The sequence below is a fragment of the Mercenaria mercenaria genome, chromosome 12, assembly GCF_021730395.1.
Source record: "Mercenaria mercenaria strain notata chromosome 12, MADL_Memer_1, whole genome shotgun sequence".
Classification (NCBI taxonomy): Eukaryota; Metazoa; Mollusca; class Bivalvia; order Venerida; family Veneridae; genus Mercenaria; species Mercenaria mercenaria.
Window position 1 is genome coordinate 34,162,397 of NC_069372.1, and position 23,415 is coordinate 34,185,811.

Genomic DNA, 23,415 nt, shown 5'->3' on the forward strand with positions numbered 1-23,415 from the left:
TAATTTGACCTGGTGACCTAGTTTTTGATCCCACATGGCCCAGTTTCGAACTTGGCCTAGAGATCATCAAGATAAATATGCTGTGTAAGTTTGTATCAATGAAACCTCTATATGGCTGGAAGAGCCAAAATAAAAATGTTTGCCCCTGTCAGGGGCAGTAACTCTAGAACCCATGATGGAATCTAGCCGGTTTTCGAAAGGTACCGAGATCTTACTGTGACTTAAGTTGTATGTAACTATGATTAAAATCGAATGTAAAATGTCACTTATTTCGTGTTCTCAAGCTAAAAAATAACAAATTTTGGCTCTTTCAGGGGTCAGTCTAGGGATTTTCCAAGGAATCCAAGATCTATTGTTGTGGAAGATAATTCGCAAGTTTGTATCAAATCAAACTCGATATGGCTGCAAAAGCCAAAATAGCAAATTTTGGCCCTTTAAGGCTTAAAGGGCCATAACTTTGGAACCCATTACGGGATCTGTCCAGCTTTCGAAAGGAACTGAGATATTATGCCAATACAAGTTGTGTGCAAGTTTGATTGAAATCGATTGCAAAATTTGGTCTCTATCTATTCACAAGAAATTGTGGACGACGGACGAAGGGAGATCACAAAAGCTCACTTTATCACTACGTGACAGGTATAATTTTCATAATTTATAAAGATTTAAGAGTTTCCTTCATAGTTACTTTATTATATTTTTTTATATTTTTTTGCAATTTTAAATTGTCTTAAAATGGCCTATTCTAACATGGCTCGATTTTATTTCCAGTTAAACAAAGAAGAAAATCAAGCTCTATATATTCTGCGATAAACAACGGTTGACGCGCGGACCGGTAAGAGAGCATTATGACGTCAATTATTACGTCATATTGCCACATGTTCGATACATTACTCCTCGCGTAAACGAAGTCCAGTATAATATCTATTAAAATATATCAATGAGCATGTCAGAATGAAAACAATCAAGGCCTTCTTGTTATTTATCGTCTAATTTACCACGGTTCATCGTTCAGATGCTTCAGTATTTAACCACTCGGGCTAACGCCCTCGTGGTTCAATTCCTACGCATCTGAACTCTGAACCGTGGTAAATCAGACGATAAACAACTCGAAAGCCTTGCTTATTTGCTAAATATATATTGCGTGTATGTTTAAACCAATCATGACACATGTAAAGATACATAGAAATTGAGTTAATTAATGGATACTTTACCATTTATATTATTGACACATGATGTTTGGCTCGAGGAATGGTCAGTATATCTTGCGCATACTTTCCATAAACCCGTAGCAACTGCCACCTCTACGCCTGCACGGCTAACACTGACATATAACCAGTATGGAATGGCTGTGCTTATTATACTGGTTATGGTAGCCACAGCGCACAGGATTAACCCCGCAATGAAAAGTTTATTCATCGTAAATATTTCTGTAATAAAGACAGACACTGTTAATGTTTAAACACAAAGTCGTAAGACATGAAAAATTACATTTCTGGAAATAAAATACTTTGAAACGGACACCATCACATCGTAGACCTAAACAAATTAACACAGTCCCCAAACACGAGTAGAACGTGAATTAATATCTTTCACTCAAATGATTTGTCTAGATATTTACTTTTAAATGTAGAAAATCATTATGAAGTGCATTGTATTTCCTAAATATATAAATAAATTGGTTATGCAGAGCTACGTGCAATAACAGTCGACTGTTAAACACTGTGGTAGTACATGTAAACCACATGTAGAAATTGATAATATTTTCAATAATGTCAACTATACCTTTAAGAAGTCTTCCTTGAATGTTACTTATTCTTTACATATGTAATTAAGAAAACGAATCTCTGAAATAGTGTCTTACCTTCACCAAACGTATTATCAACAAGTCTAAATTGTCCAGTCGGAGTTGAACGCGGAAGCAAATTGTTTGTTGAGATGAGTTAATCACGAGATAAAAAAAAACAATTAAAAACAATAACTGTAGTTTATTTTTAGTTTATTAGTCATAGTTCGAGCGAATAACTCCAGAGGAAAAAAAACATGTTGAGATACGCTGTATGAATCGTTATTGTTAACACAAAAATCGTGTAAATTAAAACATGGACGACATCAGGATCTGTCTGTCAAACAAACGAACGGGCAGAAAATGGACAAAATAATTTAAATTGATTTTAACTTCTTGTTGCCACAGCAACCAGATTTTATTCGTCGCATAACAATAAAATGACTTGCATAATTTCTTCGTGGTCCTTAATCATCACTCAGCTTTTCTTTAAAAATACTTAAAACTTTTCAATCATAGCAAAGACGAAAGGATTGACAAACAGGAGAGTGGGTGGCAGTCGCCTGGTCAGACTCGGTAGACTAATAAACTTTGCGGCAATTTATAACAGTGTTGCGCTATAAGTTATTGTGTGCTCGCATAATGAGTGTGCATATCTTAATTTATGAAACTTTATCATATTTCTTCACTATACCGAAACACATAAAACTTACACTCTCTCTAGCTTATAGCAAGAAACATACAATTATGTTTAGCAATTTATATTGCGGTTAAGAGTATGACTTAATTAATACACAATTACTCATGTGAATATAACTGATCATATGATATCCGCCTACATGGTAACTTCGAACAATTCATAAACACGTGAATAATGAGGGACTTCCGGTTGAGGCTTCGTTCAGTCTACATTAGCAAAAACAAACAAACGAACACATGCGACATGGGCTAATGGATAGTGTTGATTAAAATAAACACTCGTTCCGATCATATTTACGCGCCATTGCACAAACGCAACTAGACCTACAGTGTATCAAAATGCGTTATGTTTGCAAAAAATTTCCCATCATTGTTGAAGTATATTATTAAATAAATAATTACCTTTTTGATATAGGACTTGCGACTATGATCAGCACTTGCCATTACATCTGCATTGCCAGTCTGATTCTTTCAACTTTAAACAGCTGTGCAGGATAAATGCTTTTTGTTAAATCTTAAACCTTAAACACTGGACCATGGAAGCCAATTCCACGGCCACTGCATTAACAGTCTATGACTTTCTTTACTTCTTAGGGAAAATAACTGGTGAGCCTAACTGCCCTATTTGTTCCGTTTAAATATATACTGGAGTGTGCGTATTGCAGTAATTTAAAGAAATGAGGTTCGTTTTACTATAAAACAATGGTTACTGGAATTCTGTAATAAAATTCTTGTAAGACCTCAATCAAAATGCAGATGATTGAAAGAAATCTATATACTTGTCTGGTCAGAGGGGGAAAACGTACCATAAAGAGCAAACAAACTCTGTAAAACTGGTGTTTTTGCAATTTATTTAAGATAATACATGTATTATGAATTATAAATGCATCAAACACAACGAGGTTTGAAATATATATTGAGCATTTAAATATAAGGAAAATACTTACTCCCCTGTTTTTATTAAAGAAGCACTAACAATAACAGGGAAAAAGCTGAAAGCAGTATATTACCATTAAAATAATTTTTTAAAAATACAGAAGAGGGGATTTAATGTCTTTAAGTTTACCCATACTCAGTTGTGATGATGTTTTAATAACTGAGCTGGGCCATGAGAAAACCAACATAGTGGCTTTGCGACCAGCATGGATCCAGACCAGCCTGCGCATCCGCGCAGTCTGGTCAGGATCCATGCTGTTAGCTAACGGTTTCTCTAATTGCAATAGGCTTTGAAAGCGAACAGTATGGATCCTGACCAGACTGCGTGGATGCGCAGGCTGGTCTGGATCAATGCTGGTCGCAAAGCCACTATGTTGGTTTTCTCATGGTGCGGCTCATATGATTATTGACTTTGATAAAATGAGCATATCACATGAGAATGGAAGAAAACATTATTACAGATCAGTTTCAATTTGCTTTACAATCTTACAGAATATTGTTTCAGAACTGTTCCACACATTGGTAAGGTTAAACCAAAGGCAACTATTACTAAAGACAATTTTAACAAGTGTCAAAAGATCTTCATCTTCACATGACAAAATGTAAATGAATTGCTTCAAACAAACACTTGCGAAGTTGTTACAAGCTAAGTTGTACGAGTGGTTTTCTAAACAAGAGGCCAGTAGAAGAAAATTATCTGGCCTACAACAGGGTCAACATTGAACAATATAATAAAGTTAATTGATATTTCACAAGGGATTAAAAAAAAACACTGACAAAAAGATTTAAGTTTTAAATAATGTGATGGGATCCTGTAAATGAAGAGAAACAAAAATAATACAAGACTATTGCCCAAAAAATGTCCTCTCAAGAAAGGGCCAATGGTCAAACTACTGCCACAGAAGCCACATTTTTTAATACTGACATTAAAATAAAGAACCTGCAAGTTTTCTAACAGCCGCCAACTACAACCTAGATTTCATACAATTTTTATTTTTTTTTTGAAATTACAGTATCTATCTTTTGTGACTGGAAGATGGGCAAAGTTACTGACAAATATTATAATATATGAGCGGCACCATGAGAAAACCAACATAGTGCATTTGAAACCAGCATGGATCCTGACCAGACTGCGCGATGGCGCGGCTCACATGTATTTTAAAATTATCGCAGGATACCACTTCATATGACAGACAGACAGGGGACAAATCAAAAGCTCCCTTCAATGAAACACCTCAGAACATGGTAAAAAAAAGATCGCAAGATAAACAAAAGCTGTCCATGGGGCCTGTGCTTGACTAGTCAATAGCTTTTAAGTCAAACAAAGGCTATAACTTGGCAAGGCTTATGTAACTGACTTATGTAATTTAAAGACTAGTCTTTTACAACACATGAACCTTGACATAAACAAGCACAACCATGATCTCTTTTAAACTTTACCCTGCTAAATTTCTAAAATGGACTGGTCCATCATTTAAGTTGGGCAGCATCATTCAAAGCGGCGTTCACTGAAAATTTACTGACTTAATAGTGAACAGTTCAGACCAAGACCTTGGTCTGCAATGGTCACAAAGGCAGACTCACCTGCCGCCAGTTGGCTAAAGGTTAAACAGAATGATTCTGCATGAAAATAAATCCTTTAAAATAGAGGAGACTATAAAGACATATTGATTTTTTTCCTATATGCTTTTAACGTAACCCAAAAACTCCCCAAAAATAACCATTGTTACTAATTATTAGGAAAATTATGTACTTGTGTTTTCTACTACCTTTTGAAAAAAAAAGTTCTTTCAAGTTTCAGCCTGCTTATAAGAAACTACTGATGTAAGTAGCACAAATCATTCCTTACATATTAAATAGTACTAGATAACATGAAGGTCCAGTATTGCTCACCTGACATACTTCTTACCTCTCCAGACTTGACCTAGCTTTCAGAAAGACAACTATCAGATAGAAATGTTAGTCTCTGGTGAGTCAGCTAACAAGGCATATTTGAAAAAGGGACTACTTTTATCTTTGATAATCCAGTTTTGAAATTTACCTGGATTTCATAAATTCAAACATTTTGCCAAAGATCAGACAGAAAATAACTCTAAGATCTGACTTGCTGGTGTACTTTTTAACCCTAGATATATCAGTTTCTAACCTGGTATCAGTTTCCTAAAAACCAATATTGTGGCCATATAGACCATCTAGTTTCTTTTAGAACATCAGGTTTCATATAAATCAGGTAGAAAATTTGCCCTCTAGAGAGTTTACAACATTTTCTATGGTCTGACTTTGTGATCTAATTTTTAACTGTAAGAATGTCCACTTTCAAAATGATCTCTAGAGTGTAAGCAATGTTTCCCTATAATTTGATCCTGTGACCTAGTTTTTGATCCTTGATGGAACAGTTTTGAACTTAACCAAGAATTTATTAAGTCAAACATTCTTACCAAGTTTCATTACCATAGAGCCGAAACTGCGATTTCTAGCGTATTAACAGTAAAATGTTACAGACACAAGACAACAAACCTCAACAACAGACACAGGGGTAACACAATAGCTTACCTAAGTACTCAGATGAGCAATAAATATGATTATCAGATGAAATATAATAATGTAATATATGGTTATAAAATGATATACAAAATAAGTAAAAAGCACCTGACAATAGAGAAACACAATCAGGGTTTCAAAGAAATTATCAAAAGGAAGGATAGGGGATTAATTTAAGATACACTGTATATACGTAGGTGCTTATTTTCCACTGAAACCTCAGGGCAAAGAAAAGCTTCTGTATACATTGGTACATGTATTTCATTATCAAAGATAAATATATTCTTTTACAGATGTGTCCTCAACTCTTACCCTTCTAAATTTCTAAAATGGACTAGCCAATCATTCAATTTGGGCAGTACCACTTATTATTCAAAGGGGTGTTCACTGACAATTTACTGACTGAATAGCGAACAGTGCAGACCATGATCAGCCTGCACTAAAGTGCAGGCTGATCTTGGTCTGCACTGGTCGCAAAGGCTGCATCACTTGTTGCCAGCAGGCTACAGGTTAAAGACAATGTTTGTCTGTCATCTTTCAGATAGCTTTATACATTAAAAAGCATGCAGATTATGTGGTTATCTTGGAAAGAAAAAATAGCAATTAACCTATCTGGCTTCTGATAACTTGTTTATGTACCACTTAAATACTATGCAAATGTGCTTGAATCATTTAATTCTGGAACTAAAGTATGTAAGGGAAGTAAGAAACATCTACTAGCTTTTTCTTTACTCTACTTTGTGCATACATGTATTACACTTACTGAATGGCAACTGCCAATAGTCATGTGCAATTATTAAACATGAAGTCTAACAACTTAGGAAAAAGCTTTCTTTAGTTATTAAGCAGAAACTGTTTTCAGTCTCAAGGTTACTGTGGCATTGACCTTTGCCCTATTGACTTCCTAACTAAAGAAATCACCTAATATCTACAGGCAATCATTCTATTAAGTTTGATGACTACGGGCCAAAGTGTTCAGCATTTATTGATTGAGTTTCTGCTCAACGTCACTATGACCTTGACCTTTGACCCCAAAAACGAGCCACAGGCAATCATCCTATCAAGGTCACTGTGATGTTAACCTTTGAACAATCAAAGTCTAAATCAACAGGGGTCATCTGCAAGTCACAAACAACCAGCACACCAATTTCTTGATCCAAGACCGAGTGGATAGATGAACAGACGGTCTAATTACTACATTATGGCGTGTGTGTGTGTTAAGAAGTGTAGGAAACACTTGGAGCACAATTTCCATGGTAACCAGGCAGTCTGCTATCCTAGATCAATAACAGTCACTTAATACTGATTGCAAAATTACATTTGTAACAGCATATTTCACAATCTGTGTACAATATTTTAATGAAACAAAGATCGAAAAAATCAATACAACTGAAAAAGGATTTCTAATACAATATTCCTATAATCAAAGTGCACGAATACATTAAGAACATTGATAATATGGCAATCATGTTAAGTGAGCAGTATACGATCTAGATGCACTAATACTGATATCACTTTTGTGAAGTAATCATACATGTGCTCTTATATGTAACCATGGTAACTACCGGGTAGATACATAATAATCACAGTACAACTATTCAATAAGAAAATAAAACTAGATGGTGACCATGGCTACAAGGCACTTCAAAAAATTTCAATGCATAAAAAAGATATTGACTCTAAACAAGGAAAACATAGCTACGATATTTGACAAATTTTCTCCATCCTATAAATTGATACATCTAATACCAACAGTCACTACAGCTTAGATCCTAACCCAGACTTTCTGTAAACATTCATACAAATTATAAGGTAGTGGACTTATAATGGTACTCGGCAGTTTTTGTATTATTGAGCCTCGCCATGAGAAAACCAACATAGTGCTGTTCGCTTTCAAAGCCTACTGCAATTAGAGAAACTGTTAGCGAACAGCATGGATCCTGACCAGACTGCGCAGATGCGCAGGCTGGTCTGGATCTATGCTGGTCGCAAATGCACTATGTTGGTTTTCTCATGGCATGGCTCAATTACGTACTTTCATTTCTTCATACATTATATATTTATATGTATATGTAGCTGAAAGCCAGCACGACTCTCTGTAAAGACAGGAGAAAGCTGAAATTGCATATAGAGAATTGCAGAACATCATTATCGGTCAACTATCTTAATCATATTGAATATAAAAGTAGACTGATATTTATTATGGTTTTATATTCACTTTCTATTTGCAACTAGAAAATGTTCACTCAAATAGTTCTATCAAGCAGTGCCAAGAATAATATGTGTACAGATTCTAATACTTCTACAGATATGAAAAAATTTATAAATAAACATCAGACAGACAACCATCTTCTTTCCGTACAGATTTTCTCTTGGTTCTAATTTAATTACAGATGACTCCATAATTATGGTTTAGAATATTTAACAAACAAAATGGCATATCCTTAAGATGCTCCTCTATACACTTTAATCATTTGGCTTAGACTGTAATAATCAATTTTCATGTTTTCTAACGTAAACACACACTCATAAATAAATATTATGAGTTAGAACTTATATACACACAAACACCAGAGGTTTGAAATTAATTCCTAGAAAAGTGCTCTCATTTCCTCTCATATCATGAAAAAATGATGCAATTGTTACAAAATGTATACAAAAGGCATTTTTAGTTGATATGTCAAAATCATACTCTCTTTGGAAAAATAGTAAGTAAATGCTAGTCCTCATGGCAACTTCATGTGACATCATCTAAATGTTTAAGGGGCAAAAGCCTAAAGAAAAAAATACTTTGTAAATGGCACTGGCGGTTTGAAAGGGGCTGGTACAGTATTGCTGACCATTTACAGTTCAGACGTCAGAAAAGTTTTGTAAATTTAAAAGGTCCTTGATATGGATAGCTGCATTAAAGTTCAGTGTTCATCAATACAACAGAAATATTTTAAGAACAATTTCAATTTGTTTGAGGGAAGGTGTAAAAAAGCATTTAACTGGATGGTAACAAATGCTTCTGCCTTTGCACTGACATTCAATATATTCTTATCTATAACATTTTCAAAATTCAGAAAAAAAAAGAACCAAAAATAAAAATCTTAGAGGATTTTTCAGGTATTTTTTGAACACCCCTGTATTTAGATATTTAAGTCAATCTGCTGCACATTATGGATACTGCATGTAGAATGAATAAACGGGACCTCTGCATGGCTTATTGTCTGGTTTACTACAGTTCAGAAACCCAGGAACTTAACCATGAGGGTGTTAGCTGTAGTGGATAGATATATAAACATCAGAACAATTAACTGTGGTATATCAGATGATAAACCACTATAAGGCCTTGATTATTTTCATTCTAATATCAATGGCAAATAAAAATGTTGTGACCACAAATAAATTGATCTACATTCATATAATAGTAACATACTTGACATATTGCAAAACTCAATATAATAATGGTCTCCTGCTAGGTCATGCTTCAAATCCATGCTTTATTGCAGAATATATAACACTGGACATCCTTCTTTGTTTAAATAACAAATAAATCAACCAATGTTAAGAGTATTGGAGTCAATTAAAAACGCACTACAAACTACGAACTAAGAAATAACTATCACTGTTTCTTTTTTCCTCTGGCATTTTGGGATTTCCTATTTTTGCTGTCATCTTCCATGGGGCCAAAGCTGATACATTCCATACAGTTAGTAGGGCCCTGTGCTGATAAGCCACCTATCACATACAGTTTCCCATGGTGTGTTGTATAGGCACATGAACAATGTGTCATTGACATATCATTACCCTTTGACCAAGTATCAGTTTCAATGTCATAGATTTCTACAGATTCAAATGGCTTCCCTGTATTACCTGTAAGAAAAACAAGAGAATCATAGATTTTTTGTTTCTACAAATCTATGCTCTAGTGACAGTGAAAAATTCTTGTCTGCAACCTTGTAATACCAGTATATTGCACTCTGACAAACCAAATCACAGCTTTCGTTGGGATTTTACAGACATCAGATGTCAACATCTTGATTTAAATAATCAAGTCATACATATATATCAGTATGGTGGGTACAAATACAACTCAAAGACAAAAAAATCACTTCACTTTTTTCACCTACTACACCAATAAATTTCATATTTGTAAATAAATAAACTGAACAGATTTGCTTTGATTAAGTAGCACCTACATCTCACTTTTATCAATGGTAAAATTCACCAGGATAAGCAAACAAAAAGAAAATGTATATAAAACATAGACAAATGAGATAAATTACTCACATCAGGGAATAAAACACAGGAGATGAAAATGCCTTTTCCTTGTTGCTGACATTTTTAGAATGACAGCACACTCCATAATACATGCATGTTTAAGTTTACAAACTGGACAAGAAAAGATCAATGTTGACTTTTGACCTTCAATTGTGACCTTGCCTTTGAGCTTTGAGCTATGTTGGGCATGACACATCATCTCATTATGGGGAACATTAAAATTTTGTGCAAAGTAATATTAAAATCCATCATGAATAACAGAATAATGGGCTTACAGGAAACAAAACTACTGACCTTTGACATCCAAGTGTGACCCTGAAACCTGAGCTTGGGGCCTGGGTTTGTACATGATCTTTAGTCTCATTATGGGGGACACACGTGCCAAAAAATATTCAAATCCCTTGATGAATGACAAAGTTATAGACTGGACAGGAAAAAAAAACACTACTGAACTTTAACCTCCCAATGTAATGTTAAAATCCCTTGATGGATATATGAAAAAACCCTGTTGACCTTCAACCTCCGACTTTGGCCTTAACCTTTAAGCTAGGGATATTGGTATTGCACAAGACATGTTGTCTCATTTTGGAAATACGTACATGTACTATCAAATCCCTTAACGGATGACAGAGTTATGGAACAAACAGAAGAAAAGTCCTATAGATGTTAACCTCTTAGTGTGATCTTGATTTTTGAGTCAGTGGTCAGAATTTTGTGGCTGATATGTCCTCCATTATGGAGAACATCTGTGCCAAGTAACATTAAAATTATCTTGATGAATGATAAAGTTATTTATTTTATTTGGGTTTTACGGTGCACCAACACAGTATAGGTTATATGGCGTCAAACAGGACTACAAATTTTGGTTTCATATCTCACTTACATCCAGACACGAAAATGCAGACAAATTGATGGAAAAACACAATCCTATAGACCCCGTAACAGATGGGGACTAATAAAAGAATAAGTCAAAATCAACCAAAAACAATATGGATGTATCATGATTCTCTAGCATTTTTTTGCACTTTCTAAACTAAATCTTGACCAGATGGATTTTTTTTATGACAACACACAAATATGAAGAAACATCACATACCTAGACCTCCAGCACACACAATCTTATCTTCTATAACTCCTATAGCAAAGTCTCCACGTTTAGTTGGCATGTTCTGGCCATTTTTCCACACCTCTGATAAAAGATAACATATTTTTATTAAAACAAGATCTGTTGGAGGACAGTAACGCTCAATTATTCAACAGCCTTGTCACTAAAGAAAGATAAATGAAAGAATACAAAATTCTAAAAATGAGGGCTGCGTAATTTTATCCACATGCAATAACTGTGCACTAAATATCAGTTGATCACAGTTAACATGTGGTTGAAGTTTCAATCTATTCCCTTCAGTGGGTACTGAGACATTAGCTTACATACAAAAAAAATAACCAAAAACTGCAAAGTCGAAAAAAGGACATAATTTTGTTAAAATGCGAAGTAGAGTTGTGGAACCTGTGCAACGCATGTCCTATCATTACATTGGACATGATTACTGAGTTTCCAGCTTAAATACAAAAACTTAACCAAATTGGAATCCTGACACTGATGCTGTTACAAAAGTTATTTAAAGTTTTTATAATTACTTAATTTGAACAACCTCTGCCTTACACATCTTTCTAGTGAGGAAGCCATCCAGCTGGCCTGCTGAAAAGTTGGAGGAATCATTCTTATTAAACCTAGAAAGTTGGAGTAGAACTACAGCTGATGACCAAAGAAAAAACACAATATGGTTGTGGAAACCTTACCTTTTTCTAGATCAAAAACTTCACAAACATCTGAGAAGCCTTTCTTCCCAGGCTGAATCAGACCTCCAACACTGACAATATATTTATCTGTGGCAGCGTACATTGCAAACACACGTTTAGATGGAACATTTGGCAGTTTACGCCACGTATCCTCAGCAAAATCATAAACCTCAAAGGCAAGACAAGGTTCTTTTCCTACTCTTCCTCCTGGAAAACAAAGTCTCAATTAAGAGTAACCACCCGTGGTAATTATAAACGCCTCATGAGATCAAGTTAATATGCTTTAATCCATCGTCATATTTCAAAATCAAATATATACCTTTTCCAGGGCAGCCAGTTTTTTCAACTTTAGTTTATACAACAATGAAATACTGCTCCTCGTAGCATAAACTACCCAGTCCCCCTTGAGCAATTCATGTGGACTCCCTGTTATATTCTATATTATTTCTCTATGCTTGGATCACTCAATGCCCTGGAAAAATCAAGCCTTTTCCTAATCCCCTTGTAACGGTAGAGCAGTCAGTGTTTAAATGTTATCAATGTTTTTCATTTAAAATATAACAAAAAGATATGCTCAAATTGCTGTTAAATGAGAAAGTAGAGGTTTGACACCATTGAGGTTCAAACTTTCAAGGTTGACCAACCTACACCTTTTCCAATATGCCACCTTTCCCCTTCAGACGTCCTTTACTTATTATAAATAAAGACTGAATTTTGGTTCTGACTTACCAATTACATACAACCTTTCATTGACAAGGAAAGAGAAAGTAGCATATCTGCCAGTAGGCATAGGTTTAAGTTCCTTCCATTTATTCTCCTCGAGATCAATCGTCCGAAAGTAATCATGTGGATTTGTGTCAGTGCCCATGCCTCCAACTACAAGGACCTTGCCATCTGAAACCAAATGTGAATTTATTATGTTAGCAGACATTGTGTGTCTACATTCTGTAATTTCTTACTGAAATTCAAAATTATGCTTGAAATTCTTCAGCAAGTATAATGTAACAGAATACATTCATGATTTGTATTATGCAATGCTTTTTAGAATCTTTGTTTGCAAATGTCTGAAAAATCATTCAGAATGTACAACTGACTAATTACAAAAACTAGAAATATTTGTAGAATTATAAAAACCTGCTAACAGCTTAATGAATTTAGCTAGATGCAAATCACTTATTCAGCTGTTAAATTTTGGTATTTTTCAAAATAAATTTCATTCTGTGTACATCCGAGTTATTTTTAATATTTTTTCAGTTTCCATGAAATTCAATATAAGTTAAAAGATGAATTTCTTTCCATTTGAGGCTTCTTCTATAAAAACTTCAACCAAACTTTTCATGTCTACATACCTCACAGAACAGCTGAAATACCTAGCAGACCAATATAAGAGGGTCATAATGACCCTAAGTCGTTCACCTGAGTAATATGAGCTACATATTTCAAATGTCAAACTGATGCTAAAATATTAAGAAAGTAGGTCACATTCATGGTCACTGAAAGACAGTGTTAAGATTGGTATGCAAAACTGTATATGTCATCCAAATTTCAAGGCTGTAACTTAAACAAGAGCTGTCCATAAGACAGCCAAGCTCGACTATTCGAAATATTGTCCCAGAAGCAGGAAAATATTACCCAGAAAGGTTAAATATCAAAAGAGTTTTAAGTTCAAGAGGGGACATAATTTGACCAAAATGCATATCAGAGTTATGGGACTTGCTGCTATCAACTAGTTTTATAACCCCAAAGGCACATGTGAAGTTTCAATTCAATAATTGTATTAGTTTTGGAGATAGTAACTTGCATGTAAAACTTTAACCAGGATTTTCTAAGTCCTAAAGGGGGCACAATTTGCCAAAATACATGTCAGAGTTATGGGACTTGACCCAGCGAGGTTGGTAATTGACCTAGAAAAAGAAAAAATAAGTTTCAAATCTATATGCCTTTTAGTAAAAGCTGTATGTACTTGCACGCAAAACTTTAACCAGGATATTCTAAGTCCAAAAGGGGACATAATTTGGCCAAAATGAAGGTAAAAGTTAAGGGACTTGGTGTTATCAACTAGTTTTATAACCCTGAAGACACGTGAAGTTTCAATTCAATACCTGCATTAGTTTTGGAGATAGTAACTAGCATGTAAAACTTTAACCATAATTTTCTAAGTCCAAAAGGGGACATAATTTGCTCAAAATACATGTCAGAGTTATGGGACTTGACTCAGTGAGGTTGGTAATTGACCTAGAAAAAGAAAGAATAAGTTTCAAATCTATATGCCTTTTAGTACTAGCTGTATGTACTTGCACGCAAAACTTTAACCAGAATTTTCTAAGTCCAAAAAGGGGCATAATTTTGCCAAAATGAAGGTCAGAGTTATGGGACTTGCTGCTATCAACTAGTGTTATAACCCCGAAGACACATGTGAAGTTTCAATTCAATACCTGCATTAGTTTTGGAAATAGTAACTTGCATGTAAAACTTTAACCAGGATTTTCTAAGTCCAAAAGGGGACATAATTTGCTCAAAATACATGTCAGAGTTATGAGACTTGACTCAGCGAGGTTGGTAATTGACCTAGAAAAAGAAAGAATAAGTTTCAAATCTATATGCCTTTAAGTACTAGCTGTATGTACTTGCACGCAAAACTTTAACCAGAATTTTCTAAGTCCAAAAAGGGGCATAATTTTGCCAAAATGAAGGTCAGAGTTATGGGACTTGCTGCTATCAATTAGTGTTATAACCCCGAAGACACATGTGAAGTTTCAATTCAATATCTGCATTAGTTTTGGAAATAGTAACTTGCATGTAAAACTTTAACCATAATTTTCTAAGTCCAAAAGGGGGCATAATTTGCTCAAAATACATGTCAGAGTTATGGAACTTGACCCAGTGAGGTTGGTAATTGACCTAGAAAAAGAAAAATAAGTTTCAAAGCTATATGCCTTTAAATGATAGCTGTATATACTTGCATGCAAAAACTTAACCAAGGTGTGACGCCGACGCCAACACCGACACCAGGGTGAGTAGAATAGCTAGACTATTCTTCGAATAGTCGAGCTAAAAACAATAAAGTAGGTCAGTAGGTCAAGGTCATAGTCAAGTGACCCCTAATTACTGGGGTCATTAGGTAATTATAATTAAGCAGTCTAGGAAATATTTTCAGATAATTTTTTCAGTATTTTTTCCTATTTAACTTGTATACAAGTGTCCCTCAGGGCTGGGCCTCTTTTCATCCCAGGGGCATAATTTGAACAATCTTGTTAGAGAATCACTAGGCACTGCTACATACCCAATATCAAATGGCCTAGGCCTTGAACTTTCAAACAAGAAGATTTTTAAAGTTCTTTCCTATATAAGTATATGTAAAACTTGCAACCCCCAGAGCAGGGCCTCTTTTCAACCTAGGGACTTAATTTGAACAATTCTGGTAGAGGACCACAAGACAATGCATCATATCAAACATCAAAAGCCTAGGCCTTGCAGTTTCAGCCTATATATCTCTATGCAAAACTTGGGACACCCGGGGCGGGGTCTCTTTCCGCCCCAGGGTAATTATTTGAACAATCTTGGTAGAGGACCAAAATGCAACGATACACACCAAGTATCAAAGGCCTAGGTCTTGTGGTTCCATACAAGAAGAATTTTAAAGATTTTTCTATACAAGTCTATGTAGAACTTGGGACCCCCGGGGTGGGGCGTTTTTTCACCTCGGGCATAATTTTGAAAAATATTCATAGAGGACCATTAGATGGGTGGACGGATAGCTCAGTGGTTTGCACACTGGCCTTCCAATCCTGAGGTCGGGGTTCGATCCCCGACAGCTACTTGGGAATTTTCAGAAACGCTTTTCAGTGTTTCCCACCCAACTAGAGGTGTACTGGTCAGGAACCCAGGCAATCCTTGCGTGTATCAGTGCTATACACTGGGCACGTTAAAGAACCAGGCTGTCGATTCGAAACGAGCTAGGCTAAGTTAGCCGGATAAGCCTGTATCTGATTTCTGATCTCTCTGTCGTGGGGGCTTTGTCTCACTCTGTCCCTCTGGTCAGATCGCTCAGTGTCTGTACTAGTAGAGGATGAATTATGCTCCCTGTGTGGCTGCATTTGAACTATGTAAAGCGCCTTTGGCGCTATATAAATCTGGTATAATTTAATGTACAACGCCGGTAAATATACTATGTGTAAAATTAGACGTTTAATCAAATAAAAGCAGTTTCAGTTTCAGATGATGTCACATGCCAAATATCAAGGCTCTACGCCTTGCGGTTTTGAACAAGAACATTTTTTAAGTTTTTCCTTTCGGTTGCCATGGCAACCAAAGTTCTGTGTGGAAATCAATTCTTTGAACAACTTTTGAAGGCGACCACCCAAGGAACATCCAGGATAAGTTTCATCAACTTCCACCAAATGGTTCCAGAGGAGATGTTGTTTAAAGGAAAGTGTGGACGGACGCCGGCTGGTGAGCGATCACAATAGTTCACCCCGAGCACTTTGTGCTCAGGTGAGCTAAAAAGCCTGACAGCATTACCGAGACTCTTTGCAGACTAATATCAGTCTCATAGCTCAACTGAGACATCTAGCGGACCAATATAAGCCTTGCAGCACAATTGAGATACCTAGCAGATCAGTATCAGTCTCAAACACAATTGAGATACATATAGCAGATCAGAATCTGATTCACAGCACAGCTGAGATACCTAACAGACCAATATAAGCCTAAAAGCACAATTGAGACAGCTTACAGAGCAATATCAGCCACATTTCACATTTGAGATACTAGTACCTCACACACTAATATCAGGCTAACAGCACAGTTGAGATACCTTCACAGACCAATATCAGCCTAATAGCAGCTGAGATACCTCGCAGACAAATATCAGCCTCATAGTATAGCTGAGATACCTAACAGACAAATATCTGCCTCACAGCACAGTTGAGATACCTTACAGACCAATATCAGCATACCGTAATAGCACAGTTGAGATACCCTGCAGACCAATAGCAACTTAACAGTATAGTTGAGATACCTTGAAGACAAATACCAGCCTAACAGCATACCTTGCAGACCATTATCAGCCTAACAGCAAAGTTAAGATACCTCACAGACCAATATCAGCCTAACAGCACAGTTGAGATACCTAACAGACCAATATCAGCCTCATGACACAGTTGAGATACCCCCTAGACAAATATTAGCCTAACAGCATAGTTGAGATACCTAACAGACTGGTATCAGCCAAACAGCACAGCTGAGATACCTAACAGACCAATAGCAGTCTAACAGCACAGATGAGATACCTCGTAGACAAATATCAGCCTCACAGCACAGTTTAGATACCTTATCTTTCATCGCAGGTGAATTTCCAAGATCAATGTATATTACTTCTAACTTCAGGTCAGATATCTTATAACTGTTACTTACCTCTCAACACAGATGAGATCCCAAGAAGACCATCAGGCAAACTCTCCATTTTTGTCCACTTTTTCTCTTTGATACTGTACATTTCAACAGCATCAACAGGTTGTTGTACATCTCCAACTCCCCCAATAGCCACAATCTTGTCTCCAACAAGTCCTGGAATATCAGAGATAAATGATGCATTTCTGGCTATTCTTATCTGTTCCTTTTAAATTTAATTCACATCATTTGTATTGAAACTTCCTACAACTGATGTTGGAACATAGGCAACAAGAGCCTTTGGTATGACAATGCATGAAACTGGGTACAACCCCTCCCCCAACCCCCTACCAGACAAAGTCCCCCGTGCTCAATTTGATCAAGGCAGACAAAATCCCCACTTTCATTTTTTCCAGTAATATCTAAATTTTTACCTCACTCAATTCAGAGTCAATTATTACTTCTGAATATTTTTTTTTTCATTTCTGTTTGTCTTTCTTTGTTAAGTTTCAAAGTTTTTATTCAACAAAAACAGAGAGGGGATTCTGTCTGCCTTTGTCAAACTTAGGAGGACGGGGAGGCTTTGTCTGGGGGTGGGGGGGGGGGGGGGGGGGGTATTCAACATTCTGACAAAATCATATGTTAATGAGACTGTATCACCGTTCACTTTTGCAGAACCCATATTTTTATGGATTTCTAAGAGAAAAACATTTTCACCTAAAAAGTGTGAACAGGTAAGGGCATCTGATGTCATTTTAGCAAATTATTGCATGACTATTTATTTACATCACCAGTACATAGTTTGGGCTATATGACTGTCTATATTCAACACATGTTTACTTGGCTAATAAGACAAAAATTTAAAACAAAAATTGTGAAAAATATTTAAATATTTCTGATGTCATGGAATAAAACACTTACTGAATGGCTTGCTGGTCTAGGGTCAAAACTATTGGCCCTTGTCCTTCAGACCTCAATCAAGAGTTCTGACTACTGACTGTCAAAACTACATGTATCAATTAAAATCACTACAGTATGGTCAGTCTCAGTAGAATATGATTTTTTAAACACTGATTTAAAATCACTACAGTACAAAGATTCTCAGTAAAATCTGGTTTAAAATTGCGTACATGTAAAGTGAATAAAAATCACTATGATGTGATCCTTTTTAGTTCAATCAGATTTAAAACCATGCGATCATTCTCAATATACATTTAATAAGCACTCACCAACAGCAGGGGCTGCACGTTTTGTTGGCATGTTTTGCAATGTTGTCCATTTCTTCTTAGTGATATCAAACATTTCAAAGCTGTCCACAGGTTGTCCCATCTGGTCACATCCACCCACTACATAGATTGTATTTTCATGTACCACTGGACTAGAAAACACACGGGGATAAACCATCTTCCGTAATGACTCGGACTTAAAGACACAATTGTTATTGCTAGCCATCCTGAAATAAAGGTAATAATTATGTATCTCTACAAATTCTTCAGTTACATCATCATGCCAACCAGAATTCAGCACAGATTACCAAGATATGAAGCAATATGAAAGGGGACACGCAAGGAATATTCCTGGGAAGTTTGGCTGAAAATTTTGAAATAACTGAAATCAGTTTATAGGTGGGTGTATTATCAGATGTACATGTAGTACAAAGTAAAGACTTTGCAACATTGTTCATTTAAGAAGGATGTTAGATTGTTTCCAAATCTGGTATTGTAATTGAATGTAATTAATTACAATTTGCAGTGTAATTGAAATTCAATTAATTACATTGCTAAATTTCATGTAATGGTAATTGTAAGTTAACTGAGCATTTCACAATGTAATTGTAGTTTAATTAAATACATTTTAAAGTAAATGACCCCAGGTCTGCAGTATACCTTATGCCAAAATATAAAAACATATTCAACACCTGTTAAAGGATCCTAATCTGCATGACTGTCGTGCTAATAAGAAAAAAAGCAACACAATAGGGATTTTTCTAAAGCTCTAAAAAGGGCAGGGTGCTGCTAAAAAGGGGCAGGGTGCATTTTTCACATTGCGCACCTTTGTCTACAAAAATCAAAAGGTAGATTTTCATAGTTTTTGGTTATAAATGTCTATTTTGTAAGTTACTATGTTGTATATTAGGTTGTGCAATACAATCTTTATGCAGAACTTAACATTTTATGGTATTTCTATTCAAGAAAACTTGCAAGACAAAAATCTACATCTACATGATTCTTCCAACAATCATTAACAATTATGACTGGAAGGCGCTTGTCTGGGCAGTGTTAAAAATGAGAAAACTCATTAGGTGCAAAGAATAAAAATTACTACAGGTGCTAAGTTAAAAACATAGTGAAGGAAGTTACTGCAGATGTACAGTAGCCAGCCGCTCAGCAAATATGTTGAGGCTGGGGCTGGACTGTACATATTGAGGAAGGCCATTCCATAGTCTGATTGTACGGGGGAAGAAGGAGTTCATGTGGTATTGAGTACGGGACTGTGAAATTAGGTCTTTACTATATAATGAATGCAATCTTAAACAAACAGTATGTATTTATCAATCATAAGAATGTTATATTTAAACAAACAGGAATAATGTTTTTTGTTTGTTTTTTTTTTCATTCAAATTCATTGCAAGCTTCTTCTAGTGCAAATCTGAATACATTTTCAATAAAATTTAATGTCATTATGCATTTATCATATTAATGAACATACCATTGATACTCGTGTAAAATGCACAGATTTTTACCTCCGGACCACCCCCGAATCGTGAGTGCATAATTGTATACATAGGTATAGATGATGTTCCAACTTCAAAATAAGTTTATTTTATGATTTTCGCAATTTCTGTAAAGGGAAACTACTCTTCGCACTAACTGTTTAGGCTAAAATCTAAGATTGCCGAATGTAAAAGATCAAGTGGGGTTTTTTTTGTTGTTGTTTTTTCTTAAACAATTTTAATTTTATATAAATTTAATATCATTTTGATGAAAGAAATATAAAAATAATCATAGATATTATGATACTAATTAAAGATCGAGTATTATCTTCAACCAAGATCAAACTGTGCAGTGTTTCTTTCTAGCCAATTTGTGGCCGAAATTGGGCCCTAATCACAATGGCAAACAGTATGTTTTTTTTCCCAATTTCAAAGCTTAGATTCCCAAAGTTAAATTTATTGTCTTTTTTTGGCAATTTTTTTCTTAAATGTGACATTTTAATAAAAATATGACTTTACAATTCCCAATTTAGGCTTTTTTATGATGCATTTTTCCCAACTGTAAAGGCCACAGCCCCATTCCCAAATTAGTGGGAAAAAACACTGCTGTGAACAACAAAACTGGCACGAGGTGTCACGCTAACTGCCGATAATTACTGACTGACTTTGTTCTAATTATGTTTTTTTCCTCCCTTTTTATTATGTTTTCCAGTTTGCTTTGATTGCAGACCTCTCTAACTGTTGTTTCCACTTCAGTAGGTCATCATCTTTTAATCGTTGTAATTACAGTTATTCTGCATACACATCTCGGGCAAATACACAGCAGTCAGCGAGTGTCATATCTGCATATCGGCTGACAGTTTTTTGGGAAGTCTACTATTTTGACAAATGATTTGCGGCAAGTTCAAAGGGGCAGTGTGGAAACGGAAAAAGGGCGCTGAAGAAAGGCAAAAGGGCGGCGCTAAAAAAGTGCAGGGCGCAGCGCCCTGCTATTCCGCTCTAGAAAAATCCCTTCACAACTTCATGCTTACAGACATTTCCATAGAAAAAAGTTTATCTAGCCAGCGACCAGTTCTTTATGGGACTATTGGTCTCTGAAAATCTGACATGATTCTAGATGTCAAAATAACATTTTTAAAGAAGCGAATTAAGCGAGCTGATTATAGAAGTGATAGTATCCGATTACTATGATACTACATTGGTGTTAAAAACTGTGGTTCTAATAAAGCTGCATGACATTGAAATGAGTTCAAGTTATACGGTTATGAAATGTTAAGTACCTTGCGCAAAAGAAATACCAGAAACTTTTCTTAAAACCCTTTAGAAACTGTTTGTTTATCTTTGTTTACATCCGGCTCAAAATGACAGGTGCTTTGTGAGACTTGATAGTTGTAAGAAATTAGTAAAATTCCATGGTCATGGTTAGATGATACTAAATATTTTGCGCTCTACAGACATATGAAGGTATGAAGGTATTAAATGTCTCCGCTACTATTTTCTATATAAAATTAACAACTTATAACATATTTTTATCAAGATTTCTAGCCTTTCACTTCCTGCGAGACTACCCTTGTCTTGAAGGTCTTTCTTTAGGCAATCAAAATATACCCAGAACATATGGGGTTGACCATAATGCAGTGAAACCATGGTCACGTGACTGAGACACGTGATGAAAACGCTAATATTGCGTAGGTAGACATCAGGAAATACCTACTTTCACTTTCATTTTACAAGGCAGCTTCCAATCAACTTTTGAAGCATATAACGTAGCTTAAAATCATCTGCGGACATTCCTTTTTACAATCAAGCATCAATAAAGCTTATATCTGGCATGAAAATGGCCTTTACTAGGAGGGAAAATTGCACTATATATTGATATGGACTACATTCGAGGTGGACCACGGAGGCATATCCGGCTAATTGCCCCCTTCATGCCTGAATACTTTAGTTCGGTAAAAGTAAATTTTGTCTAGGAAACTTGCGAGTCCTCTAACTAAATTACCAATAGTTGTGCTTTACACCTGGCACGTTAAAGAACTAGGGAATCTCTTGGAATTGGAGAGTCTATACCTTGCACTATATATAATTCAATTAACATTTAATTCTAACATGGTTTAATTTGACTGCCAGATAAAAAAGAGGAAGTCAAGCTCTTTTCTTTTACGATAATGGCCTCCTTCAATTACTAATACATTTTGGCCATGCGTGGAGGGGGTGTTAAAAAAGTGAAAGTCTATCAGGTTTTCCAAGCTACTCAGTCCACCTATATAGTACTCCCTGACAGTTGGTGATAAAAAAAATGCAAAGATCTAACACCTTATAGCACTAAGTGTAAAACATGTACATACATTTATAAGCTGTTGTGCAGGAAAAGAGAAATATTAATAAGGTTAAAAACAGAATAAAAACAAGTATATATAGTAATTGTGGTTGGAACATCGATGCAGCCAGTGCTGATTTGAATCCGAAGATTGTTTTGAACAGCACTGATAAGACGTTCCATTCTACTACAGTTCTGGAGAAGAATGAGTACTTGTAGTAGTCAGCTGTGGTACAAGGTATTTGCAGAGCTAAGTGATGGTAATGATTGGAGCGAGATATTGTTTAGGATCGACATCAACATGATTATGAACCATTTTATAAAATAAAATAAAACCTGAACCTACTGTATTTCTTTCTGGATTGGAGGGAATTCCAACTTAAACTTGTTAGGATATTTGTGACTGTGCTCGGGGTCTTGCTATAATTATTTACTACAAATCTCGCAGCTTGCCTCTGAATATTTTCTAATTTATCTATATCCTTCTGATGGTAAGGATCCCAAACTCTGGAACTATACTCTAAAGTTGGTCTAACAATGGTGTTATAGGCAGTTGTTTTGGTACTACTCTTAGCGGAATGTATATTACGTTTTAAGAAACCAAGACTTTGACATGCTTTACTAGATATTTTGTTTATATGAGGGGACCAAGATAAGTCAGATGTTACTTCTACACCTAGGTAAGTAATTAGCTTGACTGACAACAGACAGATGCTGATCATGTAAGGTATAGACAGTATTTACTGGTTTTCTGGATCTAGAAACACATAATATGACGTTTGCTCTCACGTTAAAGGACATCTTCCATTTCTGCCCCAATAATGACAGACTGTTAAGGTCCTGTTGCAGCTGAGCTGAGTCTGCCTGTGACATAATTGTTCTGTAGATAACACAGTCATCTGCAAAAAAGACGCACATTGGAAGATAGGTCATTTATGTAAAGCAGGAATAGCAGAGGTCCCAGGA

At 35.6% G+C, this 23,415-nt stretch overlaps 1 protein-coding gene across 1 annotated transcript; it reads right to left on the minus strand.

Annotated features, from left to right (window-relative positions):
• Positions 1-3,313: 3,313 nt before the first annotated feature.
• LOC123533649 (kelch domain-containing protein 8A-like) lies at positions 3,314-21,525 on the minus strand. Its single transcript, XM_045315383.2, has 7 exons — positions 21,410-21,525; positions 18,646-18,869; positions 17,441-17,593; positions 12,755-12,919; positions 12,026-12,232; positions 11,322-11,414; positions 3,314-9,817 (listed from the first exon to the last, which is right to left on the minus strand). Exons 2-7 carry the CDS (start codon positions 18,866-18,868, stop codon positions 9,567-9,569), a joined length of 1,092 nt encoding a protein of 363 aa, XP_045171318.2. The 5' UTR covers position 18,869; positions 21,410-21,525; the 3' UTR covers positions 3,314-9,566.
• Between the last annotated feature and the right edge of the window lie 1,890 nt (positions 21,526-23,415).

Coding starts and splice junctions, on each gene's coding strand:
- LOC123533649 (XM_045315383.2), bottom strand. CDS start 18,868: ATGGCTAGCAATAACAATTGTGTCTTTAAGTCCGAGTCATTACGGAAG. Junction 12,233..12,754: donor TGAAAGGTTGTATGTAATTG/GTAAGTCAGAAC, acceptor TTTGTTTTCCAG/GAGGAAGAGTAGGAAAAGAA. Junction 11,415..12,025: donor AGTTTTTGATCTAGAAAAAG/GTAAGGTTTCCA, acceptor ATCTTTTATCAG/AGGTGTGGAAAAATGGCCAG.